General features: G+C 41.2%; 1 protein-coding gene across 2 annotated transcripts in view; it reads right to left on the bottom strand.

The window, feature by feature from the left end:
* The window catches only part of LOC132394037 (GRAM domain-containing protein 2B), a 103,623-nt gene that overhangs the window by 58,847 nt on the left and 21,706 nt on the right, over window positions 1–23,070 (bottom strand). Inside the window, exon 1 of one of the 2 annotated variants that reach the window (XM_059969686.1) lies at window positions 1,057–1,527. The exons of the other annotated variant lie outside the window; for it this stretch is intronic. Coding sequence (XP_059825669.1) covers window positions 1,057–1,148 — 92 coding nt within the window. The 5' untranslated portion in view covers window positions 1,149–1,527. Of the gene's footprint in view, window positions 1–1,056; window positions 1,528–23,070 lie in introns of those variants that run through there. 2 annotated transcript variants of the gene reach the window in all.

Genomic DNA, 23,070 nt, shown 5'->3' with positions numbered 1-23,070 from the left:
ATCTTGTAAACAGATGGAATAAAGCTTTGCTTGTGAATAGTGACAAAGTTAGGATTGTATTTGCAAATCAATAAAATAGTTTTGAAAATACATCTTTATTTGAGACTCCCTGAAGTTCACTTCCACTGATCCCTCTCTAACAAGATTAAAACCTGGAGTCAGGTCATTCGCCATCTTTAAAGAAGGCTCTTTGAAATTGCTGTTACTATCAGCCAGAAATGCACTCATCATTAATATACCCGTGTATCATGCAATTACATAATAGTGTCAACCAATAACACACCCACATTTCACAGCAGCGGACATGTGGTCACCAAGACCGTTATCCAGCGGAGCAACATATTTGGTCTTTGTTATAGTAACAGACTAAAACCCATTACAACCAAGTCAAATTTAAACTCCAGTCCAGAGGTCAGACTAGGCTTGACAATGTCCCCCAGTCTGCGGTTTCTGGACTAGAGAAGTTCCAAGTTGAGGACTTCAAGGGCATCTATAATATTTCTTTGGGAAAGCTGTGAATGAATAGTACCTTAAAGCTCAAAGTAAATTTATTATCAAAGTACATACATGTCACCATGTACAGCCCTGAGATCCATTTTCCATACTCAGTAAATCCAAGAAACACAATAGAATCAATGAAAAACTGCACCCAACAGGACAAACAACCCATGAGGAAAAGGACAACAAACTGTGCAAATACAAAAGAGAAAATAATAAATAAATAAATAAATAAATACACATATCAAGAACATGAGATGAAGAGTCCTTGAAACTATGTCTATAGTTGTCAGAACCGTTCAGCGATAGGGCAACTGAAGTTGAGTAACTGCTTATTAGAAACTTAATATAACAATAAACTTGACTTTGATTTATAAACACAAATCACTATTTCAAAAATATTCACTTAAATGCACAGCTGACTGTACACTGTACACATTACAAACCCTAGGCTGAAACAGAACACCAAGGTTCAAAATCAGACGTTTGTGGATACACAATTTAGACCTCAGAAACAACATCAAAAATAGTATGTTTTGGAGTAAAAATGATACTTACTTGAAATTAATAATTTTATTATCTTTTTTATTATGAGTTCTTGTAGTCTTCTGTTCATCCTCAGTTGTAGAATTTAGGCTGTGTTCAGTCATTAAGACTGATGTATTAAACTCCCATCAAGTTATCTTCAGAAAGAATGAAATTCTCTGAACGTGAGTAAAGTCAGATAGGGAGAGCTCTGTTTTTCTCGCAGACGCAGACTTCCTTGAACCTGTACCACCGGGCCCAGCCCAAAACCTGAAAGGCAGCCTTCCCTAAGTAAAAGCCAATGAAAATTAAACCGCTCAACAAACTCCAACGAAAACTTCGTGGTAAAAGCAGCAGCTCCGAGTTTTCTCTGACCACTAGTGGAAACTTTATGCCGTATTTTTCTTGAGCAACCCGCGAATCTCTCAGGAGGAACACCTGCAGAGACTCAGCATTACATAAGTGCGTTCCTCCCGCACGGAGTCTTTATCGAATTGTAAACACAATTTTCCGTGCGCACAGGATATGCGCAAAGCACTCAGTCTCACGCCCGCCAATCAATACGGCAAGTGATCTATTTAATGTTTTGTTACAACTCGATTGCAGTTGATTATAAAATGTCCAGTAACGCGCACTTAAAATCAAACCCTTTACTGCTGGAACTTCATAGAGACCGAACTTAAACGTAAACTATATTTGAGTGACAGTTTTCGCTTTTTATTAAGCCCCCATAAAGTTGGGCGCTGAAGGGTATATAATCCTCTCCGTGTTCTCTTTCAGAATGACGGACTTCTGACTTGAAAACTATTGATGAGAGCTCAATCCCATGGACTTGAGTTTATAAATTGAGCATCTGGGGAGGACCTGTATGGAAACTGCTGGAAGAACTGATGAAGCATGTCCACCCCAAACATAACAGTTACTTTCTTCCTATAGTGCTACTCTACCTACTGAGTTTCTCTGACAGGTTGTTTTTCTTTGATCCAGATCCCAGTATCTGTAGTCCTGCCCGTCCTCTTAAAGGAATTTTTATTTGAATTGGTGGGAAGGTCTTAAACTTCTCTGCCTGTTTCCATTATAGGCTTTCATCACACTTGTTCCTGATCGTTGAAGGTCATGTATGTTAAAACTTAGAAGTTTACACTGGAGCAAGGGTTCCCAACCTGGGGTCCACAGACCCCTTGATTAATGGGTCCATGCTATAATAAAGGTGTGGAAACCCCAGTGCTGGAGTAATCCTCAAGTAAGTTCTAGTGTAGGGCAATTATGTAAAGTTTGACAAAACTGGTTACTTTCAGTCAGAAACCTTTGAATGTGTGGTTTGAGTAACATCAAAAATGTACCACTGATTAAATAAAGGCTATCTAAGTGACATTACTCTGCTCGTACATTTTTTAAGAACATTTATTAATGTAGGTATCTGAAATCAAAGCTGATTCATTTCCCAGTAAAAATATATCTCATTTGGATGAGCATAAAATGCACAAATTAAAATATATAGATTAACATTTTCAGTTCCATTTATGATATTGGCTATGATTTGAAAGAAGATGACCCCCGTTATTATAGTCCAGGTCCAGGGAACTGGTGACACAAGAGACTGCAGATGCTGGGAACTGGAGTTAAAAACAAGGTGTCGGAGGAACTCAGCAGGTCAGGCAATATTTGTGGAGGGAAAGGAATAGTTGTTTCAACTTGACACCTACATTGGGACTGGGAGTGGGTGTGAAGAAAACCAGATGGCTTTATTAAACAGGGTTCTGGATTAAAAACCTCGGGTTGGTTCCAGGTTGATTCTGATCTATTCCTGAGTGCATTTGTATATATTGATGAACTTGTTCTGGATTAATATTAACAAATCATTTAGAGAAAGACCAGACACCTAAAGTTTAAAGGAGCTGCTGGAACCAGTCAAGCTAAATCATTGTACAAACAAGCTGGAGGAACTCAGCAGGTCGGGCAGCATCCGTTGAAATGTTAACTGCTCGTTTCAACGGATGCTGCTCGACCTGCTGATTTCCTCCAGCTTGTTTGTACATGTAGATTTGACCACAGCATCTGCAGTGTACTTTGTGTAAGCTAAATCATTGTCTTTATCTATGCTGAACCGGTTAATCTCGACCTCAAGGCAGTGTTATAGTTAACTTCAGGAAGGAAACAGACCAACCTTTCCGCTCCAGGCTTCAAAATAATAATGCTTTTGACAATGAGTAAGTGCTGGGGATTTGATTGCCCAAACAATTTTATCACAGTTGTAAGACTTCTCCATGATCAGATGACAATGTCCTGTTCAGTGCATCTGCCTCCAAGAGTAATTGCCTTCAAAACAGTGTAAGGTCTGAGATGGTACTTATCATTGTCAATAGCAGCATTTACCTGACTTACCACTTAATAAACATTACACTTCTGCTGCATGAAGGGGAAAAACAGCTTTTGAAAACGTCTTCCAGTTGCGCCAAGATGGACTGTGGAATATGAACATTAATTTAATGTTGGGTTCCTGTATGACCATTTTCCTGGTGGTAGAAGTATGTATTATTCAGGTCAGATATTACATAGTTAAGAAATCAGATGACTGCATTGTTAATGTTCCTGCCTTTCAGATGAGGGTAGGTTAATTAAGAGGTAGACATCAAGAGAATAAATTAAAATGAATTTGAAATGAATGCATGCTTAGAACATGTTTTTATGGCTGATATTTTATGGCGGGCATTTTAAAGGCTTCCAGATGTAATGTATTTTCCGCTGTGGAGATGCAGCTTGTTTTTGCACTCCCTACCTTGTTTTTAAGGTGCTGCTGTAAGTTTATCATGTTTGGCTGAATTCCAATTCACTGTGGCAAACTGGGAGCATGTTTCCTGCTGACAGCTCAATGCCCATGTTATAAAGTGGAGACCAGGTCCTCAGCTGAACAAAGCAGGCCAGATACCATGCATGTTTCACCTGAATAAAACCACGTTCAGATTGGCATCAGAGTTGGAAGTAGTGAGGCAGGTTTTTGAAAATGCTGTCGGATTGTGCTCAGTTTGTTAGTGGCACTGATTTGAATGTACTGACTTATCTTACCAAAATATTTGATTGCTTCATCTTCACTAAAACAGAACAAATGAATGTGCAAAATGATCCATTTGGGATCTTCAGTGCAGATCTCAAACGGATCATATTGTAAACAGTGGTGTAAAGACATAGTAAAATTAAGCATTGGGTATTGCAGGAGCAACTTTGAACCGGATACACCGATTCATAGGCCACTTGGTGTGAAGTACTGTGGGCAAATCTGTGGAGCTCCTAATGCAGCCATTTCTGGGCGTAACCGGGCTGACCATCATTTGACTACTCATCAGGCTGTCAGACTCCTTGCTTTTTAAATGGCTAAGGTCCTTCTTGGGTTTCCTGAGAGAGAAAACCTGGGACACTCACAAATATTCTTAAGCTCTCTATGAACCATTCAATTTAGCATCAGGGTCCAGAATTGTATCCTGTTTCACTTTGTGTAATTTCAAATGAATTTCATTGTAGTCCCTTTCCAAAAAGGAATTAAAATTAAGAAATGAACTCTCAGATGCTTACGTGAAATTGTACCTGAGTAAATACTTCTGTGACAAGTGGTTATCTTAGGATAAAAATGAGCTTGATTCAGTATCTTGTGGAAAAGGACACTTGAATTTACAGAAACCACCCAAAAAGAAGATGGGCTTGCTGGCAATTTTCCCCAATTTTGACATGATATTCAGTCTAATACTGTCAACAGTAAAACTGTGAAATGTCAGAACTGTGTAGTTATCAGATGGCAAACCTCCAGGAAAAATCATGGATAATAATTAACTTCTCAATCAATTTCGAAAAATAAATGATGCATATCATACATCTGCTTTCCGAGTCAGTGAGGTCATTCAGTAATTATTATTTAGTATATAGTTTGAAACCTCATTAATGTCTTCTGTAATGAGCTTAAAACTCCTACAAATTTGTAGTGAGAATAGTGCTAATTTTTAAAAAACGGAATTAAGTCCATGTCAAACCATTTAATTGATCCCATTTGTAAAACTGCAAGAATGTGTCCTGTGAAGGACTAGATAGTCACTGATAGCAACCTTTGCATTTTTGGATTTGACTATGCATGTGCAAATATCAGAAATTACAAGTAGTAATAATGATTACTGAAAAATGTGTCGTCATTACAATCACAAAGTTAAAAGTTCTTATTCGGTTAATTACTAATCTACAGCTTGTGGTTGTCCACGTAAAGATCCTGTAAAGGTATAATTCTTAAAATATTTTACACTTACTGGAAAATGTCTGGATGTTATGTTGGCTTTCAGCATGCTTCAAGTCACATGTAGGGGGATTTTGTTGTATATTCTCATGTTGTTATAGTATAAATACTGTCTATATCCGGTATTAGATAAAGTCTGATAACAGAATGAGGCATGGTAAGACTTTCCAAAGGAATGAATCATACTTCTTCACTCTAAGTAAGGAGTCTGTTCTGATTTTTGAAAATTGTACTTTTATATAAACATGAAGCGATTTATGATAGTAAGCTTAAAGAATGAAAGCTTCAGAAATAGCATATTCTGCAACTGCTTATGAAGTAGATGTTGTGAACTGCACTTGATTCTGGCACCTGGAACGCAGTGCTGCAGGAAGCTTAACTATGCATTTCGTAAATGGCCTAAGGAGGGAACAGATCCTCCCTCTTTCTCCTGCCCAGCATGGTGGTGGCACTTCTCTGATCAGAAGCAAGTTACAACTTTTCTATCTGTCATTTCAAGGTCTTGGGAGGACACAGTACCTGATGTTGAGGCCAATTTCTAGGCCCAACAGGTAATTTTCACATACAGCACGTTATTACAGTATAGTTCAAGTACTAATATAAACTGAAGGTGCATTTAGTCTGATGTCAAACAATAGAAAAATGATCATTCTCAAAAACAAAACTACGGAACTGACTGTAAATGTCAAAAGCACAAAAAGCAAACAGATGCTGGATATCTGAAATAAAAAACAAAAATTTCTGGAAACATTCAGAAAGTCAGATAACATTTGTGTATCAGTGTGTATGTGCTGATTTGTTCTCATTAGGAATGACAATAGATTGATTAAATATTTCTGTGTTTGCAACTTCTGATCAATGTCTGTTACTTTATTTATAACTGAAGAAAGTTTTGGTCAAAATCTTTTTAATGGTAGAAGCGTTGCCATCATATAAACTTGTGCAAATGCAGGTAAATGTGCCATTTCAATTTGTAATCGCATTTGTTGGGATTTTTCAGAATTGGTGAGAGAAATATTAGAACCAATTTAGAACTGGTTCAGGATTCCCCTGCAGGTTGAGATGGTAGTAAGGAAGGCAAGTGTAATCTTAGCATTAGTTTTGAGATGACTAGAATACAAAGGCAAGGATGTAATGCTGAGGCTTTATAAGGCATTGGTCAGACTGCACTTGGAGTATTGTGAGCAGTTTTGGGCCTCTTATCTAAGTAAAATCTGCTGGCATTGGAGAGCAATGAAGAGCAGGTTCAGGAGAATGATTCTGGGAATGAAAGGGTTACCATGTGAGGAGTATTTGATGGCCCTGGGCCTGTACGTGCTGGAATTTAGAAGAATGAGTGAGGATCTCATCGAAACCTATTGAACATTGAAACACCTAGATGGAGTAGATGCAGTGAGGATATTTCCTGTAGTGTTGAAGTCTAGGATCAGAGGACACAGACTCAGAATTGAAGAATGTCCATTTAGAACAGAGATGGAAAAAAGTTCTTTAGATAGAGAGTGATGAATTCATTGCCACAGATGGCTGTGCAGGCCAAGTCATATTTAAAGTGGAGTTTGATAAGTTCTTGAGTAGCCAGAGCTTCGAAGTTTATGGGGAGGAGGCAGGAGAATTGGGTTGAGAGGGATAATAAATTGCATGATAGAATGGCAGAGTCAATGTGCAGTGAAAATTATGACTGAGAAGGTGCTCAGGAAGCTTAATGGTCTGAGGGTGTATAAATCTCCTGGACCTGATGGAATGCACCCTCTGGTTCTGAAGGAAGTAGCTGGAGAGATTGCAAAGGTGTTAACAATGATCTTTCAAGAATTGATAGATTCTGGCATTGTACTAGATGACTGGAAAATTGCAAATGTTACTCTGCTACTTAAGAAGGGTGGGAGGCAGCAGAAAGGGAACTATAGACCCGTTACCCTGACATCAGTGGTTGGGAAGATGTTGGAATCGATTGTTAGGGATGAGATTACGGAATACCTGGAGGCAAATGACAAGATAGGCCAAAGCCAGTATGGGTTCCTGAAAGGAAAATCCTACCTGACTAATCTACTGCAATTTTTTGAGGAAATTACAAACAGGGTGGATAAAGGAGATGCAGAAGTTGTGGTTTCTCTTGGATTTTCAGAAGGCCTTTGACAAGGTGCTGCACATGAGGCTGCTTAGCAAGGTAAGAGCTCATGGAAGTACAGAGGAGTTACTAGTATGTGTGGAGTATGGGCTGACTAGCAGAAAACAGAGAGTGGGAATAAAGGGAACCTATTCTGGCTGGCTGCTGGTTACCAGGGATTTCCACAGGGGTAGGTGTTGGGACTGCTGCTTTTTATGATGCATGTCAATGATTTGGACTATGGGATTAATGGATTTGTGGCTAAATTTGCCAATGATACAAAGATAGGTGGAGGAGCGGGTAGTGTTGAGGAAACAGAGAGCCTGCAGAGAGACTTAGATAGTTTAGGGGAATGGGCAAAGAAGTGGCAAATGAAAGACAATGTTGGAAAGTGTATGGTCATGCACTTTAGTGGAAGAAATAAATGGGCAGACTATTATTTAGATGGGGAGAGAATTCAAAATGCAGAGATGCAAAGGGACTTGGGAGTCCTTGTGCAAGTTACCCTAAAGGTTAACCTCCAGGTCGAGTCAGTGGTGAAGAAGGTGAATATAATGTTGGCATTCATTTTTAGAGGTATAGAATATAAAAGCAGGGATGTGCTGATGAGGCTCTATAAGGCACTCGTGAGACCACACTTGGAGTATTGTGTGCAGTTTTAGGCTCCTTATTTTAGAAAGGATATATTGACATTGGCGAGGGTTCAGAGAAAATTCACGAGAATGACTCCAGGAATGAGAGGGTTACCGTATGAGGAACATCTGGCAGCTCTTGGGCTGTATTCCCTGGAGTTCAGGAGAATGTTTCCTATAGAAACATTCCAAAAGTTAAAAGGCCTGAACAGATTAGATATGGCAAAGTTATTTCCCATAGCATGTCATGGTCCCAACCGTTAATTCCTCATATTCTCCTAATTCCCTTTTCCCCGGGCTCCTTGATTGCGGCACCCAATTCTCATCTAAAACCTGCAGCATAAAAACCTCGGCTTTGCATCCACTCATCAACAGATCGTTGATTTAGCCAGTGTGGTAATTCATGTTCTCAGCCGCTTAGGGTTGTGTGTTCTAGGTTTTACTTCTGCACCATGGTTTACCTGTGTAACTCTGTCTCTCCATGTCTAGATAAGTATTGCCTGCCGCCTGCCCTTCTGTTTGCCTTTCAACTCCGGCAACGCTTCGTGTCAAGTTCCAGCCATGCTCTCGCCCTCGTCTGCATCTTAACACTATCACCATGCCAGTGTCCTGTGTTTGGGTTCGCCCCATTTCTTGCAACATAGCAAGGGAGACTAGGACAAGGGGGCACAACTTCAGGATTGAAGGACGTCTGTTCAGAACAGAGATGCAGGGAAATTACTTTAGTCAAAGGTTGGTAAACCTGTGGAATTTGTTGCCATGAGCGACTGTGAAGGCCAAGTCATTGGGTGTATTTAAGGCAGAGATAGATAGGTTTTTGATTAGCCAGGGTGTCAAAGGGTATGGGGAGAAGGAAGGGGAGTGGGGATGACTGGAAGAATTAGATCAGCCTGTGATTGAATGGTGGGGCAGCCTCGATGGGACGAATGGCTTACTTCTGCTCCTATATCTTATGGTCTTATGGCCGAGTGGCCTAAATCTGCTTCAATGTCTTCTGGTAAGAAAAATTTGCCTCTGATGATCTCATCCAGTCTTTTCCCTCTCACCTTAAGACTATGCCATCTTGTTTTAGACTCTTCTACTTTTAGGTAAAAAGAATGTGACCATTCACCTTATCAAAACACTTCATGATTTTACATACCTCTATAAAATCATCCTTCAGCCTTTTATGCTCCAAGGAAAATTTCATTAGCCTATCCAGTCTCTCCTTAAAGCTCAAGCCCTTGGACCCAGAATATCCTTGTAAATCTTTTCTGCACCCTTTCCAACACATTCTTATAACTAGGCAATTACAACAATACATGATGTTCCAACACCAACTCACCAAGTCACCAAACATAACGCCCCAACTCTTGTACTCACTGCCTTGGCCAATGAAGGTAAGCACGACAAATGCCTTCACCATGCAGTATATATTTGTTGCCGCAACGAATGAGCTATGTTCTTATACCTCTAGGTATTTCCATTCCACAAGACCTAATGTGAACACTTCACACTTGTCTGCATTCTTTGTTTCTCTGACATCTCAAGTGAGTTTGTATCATATTATTTTACCACCAGTCTCCTATTTAATTAAAAAACAAAAATTTTATGGAATGAGAAGATCGGAAGCAAGATCTGCACTTCTCACTTTGTCCATGAGCTGCCACTTTATGCCCCACAGTCTTTCTGCTGAAGGTGCATTAATGACATTTACTTATTTTCTTATGTAGTGATACAGCACCAAACAGGCCCTTCTGGCCCAATGAGCTGTACTGCCCAGCAACCCACCTATTTAACACAAGCCTAATCACAGGACAATTTACAATGACCAATTAACCTTCTAACTGGTGCGTCTTCAGACTGTGGGGGGAAACCAGAGCACCCAGAGGTAGCCCACATGTATGTATGAGCGACGCTGGAATTGAACTCCAAACTCCAGAGCTGTAATACCATTGCACTAACTGCTATGCTACCATGGCATTGTTGAGGAGTGAGTTCCAGGACTTAGAACCGTAACCACAATATGATTGTCAGTCCAAAGTTCAAAGTAAACTTGTTACTGAAGTATATATATGTCACCACATAGAATCCTGAAATTTATTTTCCTGCAGGCATACTCAATAAATCGATAAAAGAATAATAACAATAATAGAATCAATGAAAGACTGCACCAACTTGGGCATTCAACCAGTGTGCAAAAGACAACAAATCGTGCGAGTAGAAAAAGGAAGAAATAATAATTATAAATAAATAAGCAATAAATACATTAGATGAAGAGTCCTTGAAGTCCATAGGTTGTGGGAATATTTTAGTTATGGGCCAAGTGAAGCTATTCTGTTTGGTTCAAGAGCCAAAAGACTGAGGGGTAATAACTGTTACTGAATCTGGTGGAGTGAGACCTGGGGTTCCTGAAATCCTCTTCCTGATGGCAGCAGCGAGAAGAGAGCAAGGGGGATGGAGTTGTTGATGACGGATGCTGCTTTCCTGCGACAACGCTCTGTGTAGATGTGCTTAATGTGGGGAGTGCCGTACCCGTGATGGACTAGACCTTCTCCCCGTAACCTTTGATGCTTTTACTAATCAAGAATCTATCAACTTCTCCTTTAAATATTCATAATGATTTGGCCTCCAAGCCATCTGTAGCATTAAATTCCACAGATTCACCAACCCTCTGACTAATTCCATTACTTTTCATAGGATTTTCCATTTAAGGGCATTGATGTTTCCATACCAGGCTTTGGTGCAGCCAGTCAATCTACTCTCCACCGCACAGCTACAGAAGCTTGTCAAAGTATTAGATGTTATCCTCAATCTTTGTAAACTCCTAAGGAAGTAGTGGCACTGCCATGCTTTCTTCCTGATTACACTTAATATGCTGGGCCCGGCAAAGGTCCTTCAAAATAATAACATTGAGGAACTTTGCTGACCATCTCTCCCTCTGATCCTCCTATGAGGACTGGCTCATGGACCTCTGCTTTCTTCCTCCTGAAGTCAATAATCAGCTCCGTGGTCTTGCAGTCAGGTTAATTTGTAGGTCCATTTCTTTTGCAGTTATGTGGGCACAATATCTTGTACAATTACATGTTCGTCTGCAGATCCTGCTGCCATCAGGAACGTTAACAGGGTTAATCTGACTGGTATACAGAAACAAATTGTAAAACTGTAAAGTATGTGAAAAAGCTAACCTGTTTTCAAAACTACTGGCCCTCATTTATATTGGGCTTGTTAAGCTATCAGCTGAACCAATCATCTGACTAGTGGGTAGAATCATAGAGTTGTCCCAACACGTCCATAAGACCATGGGACCATAAGACATAGGAGCAGAATTTGACCTATTGAGCCTGCTCTGCCATTCCATTATGACTGATTTATTATCCTTCTCAGCCCCATTTGCCTGCCCTCTCCCTGTAACCTTTGACACCCTGACTGATCAAAAACCTATCAACCTCCATTTTAAATATACCTGATGGCTTGACCTTCACAGCCATCTATGGCAATGAATTCCTCAGATTCATTACCCTTTGGCTAATGAAATTCCCCCTCATCTCTGCTTTAAATGGATGTCCCTCTAGTCTCAGGCTGTGCCCTCTGTTCCTAGACTCTCCACTACAGGAAACATCCTCTTAAAATCCACTCTATCTAGGTCCTTCAATATTCAATAGGTTTCAGTGAGATCCCCTACTCATTCTTCTAAACACCAGTGAGTACAGGACCAGAGCCAACAAACGCTCCTCAAATGTTAACCCTTTCATTTCCAGAATAATCTCATGACCGTCTTCAGGACCCTCTGCAATTGCCAGCGCATCTTTTCTTAGATAAGACCATAAGACAATAAACTATAAAACACAGGAAAAGAATTAAGCTATTTGGCCCATCAAGTGTTCTCCACCATTCTATCATGGCTGATTTATTATCCTTTTGAACTCCTTTCTCCTGCCTTCTCCCTGTGACCTTTGATGCTTTTACTAATCAAGAACAAATCAACTTCTCCTTTAAATATTCATAATGACTTGGTCTCCAAGTCACCTGTGGCATTAATTTCCACAGATTCACCAACCCTCTGGCTAAAGAAATTCCTCCTCATCTCCATTCTGAAGGGACCTCCTTGTATGCTGATCATTTGTACAAAGTAACAAAGAGTAGGACTGGAATCTTGAGTGCACCAAACTGGGTGAAAGCTCGTAGGTTCGTATGGCTGAAGGACACAGTTTTACAATTTAATTTTAAATGCTAGTCTAGGGTCACAAGTTGCTGAAGTTAATTTTTCAGCAGGTCACACTGGGATTGTTCTGGTTTCCTGGTCTTTTTGCTGAACTTTTTAAACACATCACCAGAGAACTGATTCATTGAAATCCAAAGTGAAGGAGTATGGTTAATGCAAACATTCAATCAGCAACTTTATGAGTTTAAACTTAATGTGTGCATTTATGACTGCCACTCTATTGGTTAGATATGGTAGCACTGGGGGTGTGCAGAGGAGATTCACCAGGAAAGTATTTGGATTGGAGGACTTTGTACTGGGGAGATACTGGATTAGCTGGGCTTGTTCTCTCTGGTGGGGAAGGGTTGAGGGGATACCTAATAGATAAATTACAAGAGGTAAAAATGGTAGTTAGGGTATTTTCCCACTATGTATAAAAAAACAAGAGGACATGTGTTTAAGGTGAGAGAAAGTTTTAAAGGTGCTTCGAGGAGCAAGTTTTCTTTTACACACAGAATGGTTGATATTAGGAATTCTCTGGTGGAATCAAATACAATTACTATGCAAAAGGCACATTAGACCTGCACTTGAGTAGGCAGGCATAAAAGAAAATGTCCTGAAGAATGGTCTTGGCCTGAAACATTGATCGTTTATTCATTTCCATAGATGCTGCCTGACCTGCTGAGTTCCTTTCAGCCTCTTGTGTGTGTTACCATAGAAGAATATGAACTTAATGCAGGCAAACGTGATGAGTGTAGATGGGCAAAAATAGACATGGGGTGGGTCAAAGGCCCCACCAGACACTGGAGCAGAATTGGACCATTCGTCCGTTTGACTTTGCTTCTCCATTTGACCACGCCTAATTTACTTTCCCTCTCAGATCCATTCCCTTGTCTTCTCCCTGTAACATTTGAGCCCTTACTAATCAAGAACCTATCAAACTCTGCTTTAAATACACCCAATGACCTGTCCTCCACAGTCATCCGTGGCAATGAATTCCACAGATTCACTATCCCCTGGCTAAAGAAATTCCTCCTCATCTTTGCTCTAAAGGTAGATCCTATTCTGAACACAAAGTGCACTGCAGATGCTGTGGTCAAATCAAGACGTACAAAAAAGCTGGATGAACTCAGCAGGTCGGGCAGCATCCGTTGAAAGAAGCAGTCAACGTTTCATGTCGAGACCCTTCGTCAGGACCCGACAAAGGTCCTGATGAAGGGTCTCGACCTGAAACATTGACTGCTTCTTTCAACAGATGCTGCCCGACTTGCTGAGTTCATCCAACTTTTTTGTAGATCCTATTCTGAGATTGCCCCTCTGGTCCTAGACCCCTCAGTAGAGAAGACATAATTTTCACGTGTTTGTGCCGTATGACCATGATCTTTTTCATAAAATTTGAATCACAAAGAGGGGTAAGTAATTAATCCAAGTGCAACATCTGTCTCTGTAAACCACACCAGCTTTGTCTGTTGGGACCATGAAACCTGAAGCATGGAATGTCTCAGTGATGGCCTGGAAGTAAAGACACACGTCACCACATTGTAACAAAGAGTCCAAATCTGCTCACGATATGCTGAGGATGCCTTGCAAAGCCTCAGCATTACATTCTTCTTTTTATATTCTAATCGCCTCATAATGAATGCTAACATTGCATTTGCCTTTCTCACCACTGACTCAACCTGCAAGTTAACCTTTAGGGAATCCTGCGCAAGGACTCCCAAGTCCCTTTGCACCTCTGATATTTGAATTTTTTCTCGTTTAGAAAATAGTCTATTCTTCTGCCAAAGTGCATGGCCATACATATCCCTACACTATATTTCATTTGCTACTTCTTTGCCCATTTTCCTAATCTATCTAAATCCTTCCGCAGACTCCATATTTTCTCGACACTGCCTATTTCTCCACCTATCTGTATTGTCGACAAAACCATCAATTCCAAAATCCAAATCATTGATGTATAACGTGAAAGGAACACCGATCCTTGTGAAACACAACTGATCACTAGCTGCCAACCAGAAAAGGTCCCCTTTAATCCCACTCTTTGCCTCCTTCCTGTCAGCCAATCACCTATCCAAGCTAATATCTTTTCTGTAATACCATGGGCTCTTGTAAGCAGCCTCATTTGCTGCACCATCAGAAAATACAAGTAAATAGCATCCACTGACTCTTCTTGGTCTGTCTTGCTTATTATTTTCCCAAAGAATTCCAGCAGATGTTAGGCCATATTTTCCCTTAAGGAAGCCATACTAACTTTATCCTACTTTATCACATGTTTCCAAGTCCATGCCAATTGTGTTGCTCAGTGAACTAATCCTACCTGTCCACATTTGGCCTATAACTCTCTTTACCCTCTCCTATCCAAAGTATTTATCTGGATGGATTTTAAGTGTTACTAATGTGCCCACCTTAATCACTACTTCTAGTAGCACATTCCAGATATGTACCACCCTTGGTGAGAAGAAGCTGCCCCTAATGTCCCTTTTAGATCTTTTGCTTCTGACTTTAAAACAATACTCTCTTGTTTTTAGTAACCTTTTCCTGGGAAAAAAAGACAATGTGCTTTTGCCCTGTCTATGCCTCTCATGATCCTATACATGGTTGTACTGCGAGATTATTTGAGTTATTTTCGCCTTTCGGTCAGCTTGAACCAGTCTGGCCATTCTCCTCTGATCTCCCTCATTATATGGTATTTTTATTCACAGTACTGCCACTCAAGGGATCCTTTTTATTTTGTTTTATGCACTATTCTTTATCGGTTCTAGAAACTGTGTGCATGATAATCACGGATCAGCAGTTTTTGAGATACTCAAACCACCCCGTCTATCACGAATTACCATTCCATGGTTAAAAGTCCCTCAGCTCACATTTCTTCCCCACGCTGATGTTTGGTCTGAGCAATAACTGAACTTCTTCACTATGTCTGCACGCCTTTATATATTGAGTTGCTGCCACATGATTGACTGATTAGATATTGACATTAATGAGCAGGTGTACAAGTTTGCCTAATAAAGTGGCCACTGAGTGTATTTGTCTTTTAGATCACTCCTTAATTTTCTACATTCCGGTCCTATCGACACAACCTCTCCTTGTAATTCAGCTCTCCAAGTCCATGCACTATCCTAGTAAATCTTTTCTGCATTCTTTCTGGTTTAAAACATCTCTCCTATAACAGAGTGACCAAAACCATGGGCAATATTCCATGTGCAGTGTCACCAAAATCTTATATAATTGCAACATAACTTCTCAACTCCTATGCCCAGCGCCAATGCCTTGACTAATGAAGCCCAGAATTCCAGAGGCCTTCTTCATCACCCTGTCTACCAGTGCCTCTGCTTTCAGTGAACTTTTCAATTCTAGATCCCTCTGTCCCATAACACTACCCAGGGCCCTACCATTCACTGTATAAGTCCTGCTCTGGTTTGATCTCCAAAAATGCAACACCTCACATTCATCTGGATGAAAGGCATTTCTCAACCTTCAGCCCCATACCTAGCTGACCAAGATTTCCCTGTATTTTTCATATTCTACACTATCTACAACACCACTTTTCAATATAATTTGCAAACTTATTAACCATGACTTGTACATCAAATCCAAATATAGGTAATTTATATAAACTTTAAATCACAAAGGTCCAGCACTCGCCCCTGTGGCACACCACTAGACATAGGCCTTCAGAATGAAACACAACCCTCAACCAGCACCCTGTGCTTCCCACCAATCTAATCTGCTATCTCCCCTGGATCCCATGTGATCTAACCTTTCATACTAGCTTGCCATGAAGGTACCTTCTGAAAGGCCTTGCTAAAAATCCATAGAAAAAATCCATGGCCTACGCTCATGTACCCTCCTGGTTTCCTTCTTGAAGAACTCCAAAAGACTCATCAGACACAGCTTCCCTTACAGAAAGTTGTATTGACTTATCAATAATCAGATCCTGTCCCTCAGCAACCTCTCTAACAATTCACCCACCATTGTCAGACTCTCTGGCCTGTAGTTTTCTGGCTTGATTTTGCTATGCCGTGTAAACAATAGTACCACATTAGTAACGCACCTGGGTCCTTACAAGAATGTTTCAAACTGTTTTAAGGAATGCTGTCCAATAATTATCATGCCCGGTGTTTCGAGCCCTCAGTTTAACTTGTGATATGTTTGTCACAGTGGTGAGCCACTTCAGGTTAAAATTGCAATTAGGGTCCAATTACGTAATTTGAGTCTATTTTGCATGTGTATTTGGAAAGCACCTGCGTGGCCTTTTTAAAAGTACAGTCAGACAGATTGGCACACATGGGCACTTTCTGAGTTTGTGGAAATTACCGGGCTTATGAGATTTTGGAGTAAACTCTGGGCCACTGGAGGCCAAAAGGAACAATATTCTCCTACTGAAAGATGCCCATTCACTCTCGTACAGTAAGTGAATATGTGCCCTTGATGTGTATAGTTGACTGAGACAGATATGGGTTATTGAGGTCCCCGCTGTATTGATTGCACAGTCACCGCAGAGTGTATGGGAAGTCAGAGACACCCCTCCCACCCCACCATTCCTGTCACCCTCATGTTCCTGATAGTTTACACGTCATTCAGTCTATTAGTTTTCATTGATGGGTTGTTGCATCTTTTTATTACTTCCCTTTTTCTACATTATTCCATTCATTTTATCTATCTTTATTCTAAACTTCTCAAAGAACCTGTGTGTGTATTTCCTTTTAGTACATGATGACTACCCTGTTTCAAATTTCCTCCATTTTCTATTTCATTTCATTAGTTGTGCATAGGATACTGAGGCTCATCGTCTGTACATATGAATTTGTTGCTCATACCTAACGCCTGAATTTTGCATAATGCTTTTATGTCATTTTCCTAATTTAATTGCGGAGACATCCAATGTGACCTTGTTACCTACTAAAAGTTGCTATGCAAGTAACCATGTGTCGAGAAAAGAAATGATAATAAAAAGCTCGATGTTTATTTCTAAGCTGTATTTACTGAAGGGAGTTTCAGTCCAACTTTCTGTGAATTCAGACTTTCCGTTAATAATTACTTAGGTTTAGTGGAGTTACTCAGTCCTTTTAATTTCTCTGGTTCTACTTTTTTAGCAGCTAATTACTCACCATTGCTTAGTTTTAAAAATAATTTTATTTATTTCTATTTAGAACTATAGCATGTAAGAGGCCATTCTGGTCAAGGAGCCCAGCTGCCCCATTACACCCATGTGTCAAGTTAGTCTTTAAACTTTATGGAAGGTGGAAGGAAACTGGAGCACTCAAAGGAAGCTCACGTGGTCATAGTTGGAACATACACACACCTTACAGACAGCAGTGGAATTGAACACAGGTCCCCGGTGCTGCAAAAGCATCATGCCAGCTGTTATTCTACTCTGTCGCCTCAGTTTATATCTGCTAGTTGTATGTTAGTGGATCCTCACAGTGTTAAACCAAAGCTTCCTGGCAATCTGATCTAAATTAAGTGTATGTGGATAAGTTTATCATCATCTGAATCTACTAGCTGTTAACCTAATGTGCACCAATTAGTAGTGTTCAGCATTGTGCATGCTGACCCCTGAAGATTCAGGCCAACAATTTCTGGTTTTAACATAACTCATTCAGGTGCTCTAATATTTTAACTTATTGCAATCTCCATAACGTCTGCTGGTTCAACATCTCTTTGGAAATCTGGAACCCCTCACTTTGGGCTCTTTAGAAAAACCCGCTCTCTTCCCTTTTTACCTTATCCCACCATCCTGCCTTTCCCCCCCCACCTCACCTGGATTCACCTAAAAGCTATCATCTTGTACTCCTCCAATCCCACTACTCTCACCCTTTTACTCTGGCTTCTACCCTCTTCCATTCCAGTCCTAATGAAGGGTCTGAGTCTGAAACACTAACCGTTTGTTTCCCTTTTAGAATTCATTTAAATCTTACATTCATCCCACAACGTGAGGGAGTAAAACTCTTTGCGTTATGACTCCATTGCAATTTACAGACATGTGAATTTAGAAGCCTAATGGCTTGTAGAAAGAAGCTGTCCCGTGGCCTGGTGGTCCTGGCTTTAATGCTGCGGTAGCGTTTGCCGGACGGAAGCAGCTGAAACAGTTTGTGTTTGGGGTGACTGGTGACCCTGATGATCTTCCAGGCCTTCTTTCTGCATCTGCTGCTATAAACGGCCTTAGTGGAGGGACGTTCACATCCACAGATATGCTGGAGTGTCCATCCCAATCTCTGCAGTGCCCAGCTGTCTAGGTTGGTGCAGTGATACAGCCAGTCAGTATGCTCTCAATGGTGCCCCTGTAGGAGGTCTTCAGATTTAGGGCCCATGCTGAAATTCTTCAGTCACCTGAGGTGGAAGAGATGCCGTTGTGCTTCTTTTGTGTGTACAGTCCAGGTGAGATCTTCGGTGATGTGCACACACCAATGAGCGTGAAACTGCTCACCCTCTCAACTGCAGACCCCTTGATGTTGACCAGACCGAGCCTGTCTCCGTTCCTCCTGTAATCCACAATCTGCTCTTTTGGACATTGAGCAAGAGGTTATTATCCTAGCACTACGGTGTCAGGGTGTCACCCTCTCCTCTGTAGGTTGCCTCGTTACCGCTAGAAATAAGGCCGATCAAAGTCATGTCATCTGCGAATTTGATCAGCAGATCGGAGCTGTGTATCCTTACTACCTGTCAGTGATCCGATAGGAAGTCTAGGATCCAGCTGCACAAGGCGGTGTGCGGGCCGAGGTCTCTGAGTTTTCGTCAAGTCTGGAGGGAATTATGGTGTTAAATGCTGAACAGCATGCCTGTCCAGGAACAGCATTCTAACGTGTGCATCCCTCCTCCCTGGGTGAGTGAGGACGGTGTGTAGTGCTGTGGCTACGATGCCATCGGTATACTGGATCTATCGGTAGGCGAATCGCAGGGGATCCAGAGTGGGTGGTAGCATGCTGCAGATCTAGTCTTTAACCAGCCTCTCAAAGCATTTGCTTATAATTGAGGTGAGTGCGACAGGACGCCAGTCGTTCAGGCGTGCTGCCTTGGTTTTCTTCGGTACGGGGACAATGATGAACGATTTGAAACAGGAGGGCACTGCACACGGAGATGGAGAGATCAAAAATATCCGTAAACACACCAGCCAGCTGTTCAGCACACACTTTGAGGACGCACCCAGGGGTGCTGACTGGCCCTGCTGCCTTGTGGCTGTTGACACGTTGGAATGTTCTGTGTACCTCAGCCTCAGAGATGACCAAGGTGCAGGTTTCATCAGCAGCTCCCTTCTGGGTTTCAGTACTACCAACCTCGAGTTGAGCGTAAAAAGCATTTAGCTCGTCCAGGAGCAGGGTGTACTGCTGTGTTTCCTCTCAAATTCCGCGATGGTGTGTAGTCCTTGCCATATGCTGCATGTGCCATTGTCACAGGGTTGTGACTGTATTTTGTCCCTGTGTTGCTGTTTTGCCACTTGGATGGTTCTAAGTAAATCATAATGATGGTATCTCTTGAACTCCTGTTGGTCTCTGGAGACTTTATTCCTCGTGCTGAGAGCAACACGCACTGAACTATTTATCCAAGGCTTCTGTTTTGGGTAGAGCGGACTGATTTTTGGGGAAGAATGTCTTCAATGCACATCTGAATGAACCTTGAGACCACCTCCATGTATTCGGAGATGTTCTTATCTCGAAATACCTCCCAGGTGATGCTGTCAAAGCAGTCTTGTAACATTAAATCTGATTGGTTGGACCAGCAGTGGATAGTTTTCACTGTGGCCGCTTCCTACTTCAATTTCTGCCTATAGGCGGTTAGGAACAAGATGGAGGAATGCTCAGACTTTCTAAAAAGGGGGGGGGCAGAGAAGTGCTTTGTAGGTGTGGTGAACTACATTTACCTGTCTGGACACGCCCCCCCCCCCCCCCGCTGACTGCTCCTGTGGCTCCTCCCACTGACCGTGGCTCCTCCCACAGACCCCGGTATAAAGGCCTGAGTCCCAGCCTCAGTCTCCAGGATGTAGCATGGTGGTCAATTGCTGCTTGTTCTTTCTTCCAGTCAATAAAAGCCTGTATCTCGCCTCACGTCTCAGAGAGTTATAGATGGTGCATCAGTAGGCATTGCCGAAGGGAGAGTAGCAGTAGTCAAGTATGCTTCCTCCCCGTGTGCTTATCTCAATGTGTTGGCAGAACTTCGGGTAAGCTCTGGTCAGCGACACTTGGTTAAAGTCCCCAGAGATGATGAAAGCTGCCTCTGGGTGTGTGGTTTCATGGATATCAATGGTTTTGCATAGTTCATTGAGAGCCAGGTTGGTATCGGTCTGTGGTGTGATGTTTACAGCTGTAATAATAACAGACGTGAATTCTCTAGGCAGCCAGAAAGGTCGACATAGCAGCACAAGGTACTCCAGATCCGGGGAGCAAAAGGATTTGAGGGTGTATGTGCCACATGGGTCGCACCAAGCATTGTTCAGCATGAAATGTACTCTCCCACCTTTACTTTTCCCAGAGAGGCCTTTAGATCTGTCCACACAGATCCCAATTGGTTCAAAGGCTTGGTCTGGTATCTCCTCTACAACCAGGTTTCAGTGAAGCATAGAATGGTACAGTGCTTTGTTTCCCATGGTAGGATGCCCTGCTTCTCAGCTCACGTAGCTTGTTGTCCAGTGACTGTATGCTGGCCAGGAGTATGCTAGGGAGCGGCCGGGTTAATCTAACCGAAGTCCTTGTAAATGCTGCATGATCTACTGAGTTCCTCCAGCATTTTGTGTGCATTGCTCTGGATTTCTAACATCCAGTCTCTCTCGTGTCACTTACGTTAGAGCACGTTTTCAGCAATAAAAGTGTGAAACCCAAGAATTAACTCTCTAAACTTCTTAAAAAACCGTTGGTATTTGACCAAGAGGTTAGTTATCGCTTCCTAACGTTGCCAGCTCTAAGTTGATATCAATCTGGTCAGATTTTATTCTGCCAGTTTTCACTATCTCCTTTTGCAGAGCCACATCAGATCCTCTTCACAATTCTGCCTGTGCACCTGTTTGGGCAAATGTTGCAAATACTTTTGTGACATCAATTGTCTTCACCCATGCTCACTTAATTCACTGTTCTTCCTTTGTATTCTGCTGTATGTAATAGTCTCCATCTGTAGGACAATTAAAATATGTGAACTGAGATGTGGAAACCAAGACCAGTATTTGTTGCTAATCTCTATTTGTGCGTGAACTGAGTAGTTTACTGGATAATTTTGGAGTGCATTTATGAGTAAGCAGGGGTTTGATCTTTTGTTTTGTAGTCAGGGATGTTTCTGGTTCATGCATGTGAACGTAATGCTTCAAGGAAGGTCTTAACATCACGCAAGGTCAGGATAGCAATTGGCAGCAGGTGGACACTAGTGGATTCAGCAAAGATAAATTCATGAACATCAAAAGACTGCAGATTCTGGAAATCTGAAATTAAAAATAGACATTACTTGGAAAAAGTGGAGGCTATGAAGCCCCTCTGCAGAGAAAAGTAGTCACCATGTCAGGCGTGAGACACTTCATCAGAAAGCTAAGTGCGTATTTGGCATGTAGGGCAACATCAAATGGAGGCAATTTGCCGGAGCTATTCTGACCCAACCTTCGTTTTGTCCATTCTGTTTGATGCATTTAATTGTGTCTTGTCATCAGTCTCCTACGTTTTCTCTTAGTTCATTTACCCAGGTCCCTTTGGATTCTATTAGCAGATCAAAATTGTGGCCCTTTAATCCCTCCTGAATGTTTTATCAGAGTGCCCGCGTAAAAAAAAAAGTGCTACAAAATCCTTAGCAAGTCAGGCATTACTAAGGATAGAAAAATAAAGGTTAATGTTTTGGTCAAGGACCATTCACTGAAAATGAAAAAACTGACTATTTAGATATCCTCGATATGAGTGTAATTTCTATTTTTTTCCAGTTCTGATGAAAGGTCATTTAATTGCGGCATCAACAACACTATATGACCTTCTAAAAAAAAACTCATATTCACTGTTTTTGTTTAAGGTTTCCAGTATAATTTTTAGGCTTTGATTAAAATCATTAAAATTTGGCACAGATTGATGCTCCTTGCTCCTTATTAAAATTGCTACAACACTCTTCACTACCTATTTTGTCCAAGCAACCCTGATTCTAGTTAGATCTTTTATTACTGAATGTCTCATTAGAAACTAATGAGATGCTTTGTATTTATTGATTTTTTTTACTTATTATTACTGTTAGTGAGGTACAATGAAAAAATTGTTTTGCTTTCTTTTGCAGACATCTTTAACCTTTCCCTGCTCCAATCTAAGGACTTCCTAGTATTCTAATACCCAAGAAAAACAAGCTAATGAGTCTTAATGAAGATCACTTAGTTGCTCTGAAATCCACTGTCATGAAGTGCTTCAAGAGAAAGGTCATGGCACACATTAACTCCAGCCTTCTAGCCAACCTTCACCCATTGCAATTGGCCTACCACTGGAAAAGATCTATGGGAGATAACATCTCCCTGATCAGCACTCATTTATTTATTTAGAGATATAGCACAGAAACAGGCCCTTCGAGCCAAGCCATGTTTCCCAGTCACCCACCTATCTAATGGAAACTCATTAACAACAGTGCCAGAATTGAATTCTGAGCTCCGGCACCCCAAACAAAAATAGTGTCGCACTAACTGCTATGCTACTGTTTCAGGAGCATCTGGATAGTAAAGACATCTATGTTAGACTATTGTTCATTGACTACAGCCCCACTTCAAGTACTATAATTACCAAACATCTCCAAACTCCTAAACCTGGGACCCAACATGTCTTTTTGCAGCTAGATCCTTGACTTCCTGACCAACAGACTGCAGTCAATAAGAATAGGCAGCAAGGTTTCTGCCTTGAGTATTTTCAAC

This window comes from Hypanus sabinus, chromosome 5 (assembly GCF_030144855.1).
Source record: "Hypanus sabinus isolate sHypSab1 chromosome 5, sHypSab1.hap1, whole genome shotgun sequence".
Classification (NCBI taxonomy): domain Eukaryota; kingdom Metazoa; phylum Chordata; class Chondrichthyes; order Myliobatiformes; family Dasyatidae; genus Hypanus; species Hypanus sabinus.
The sequence above is the reverse complement of the archived record's forward strand: the minus strand, read 5'-3'. Positions and strand labels throughout refer to the sequence as shown.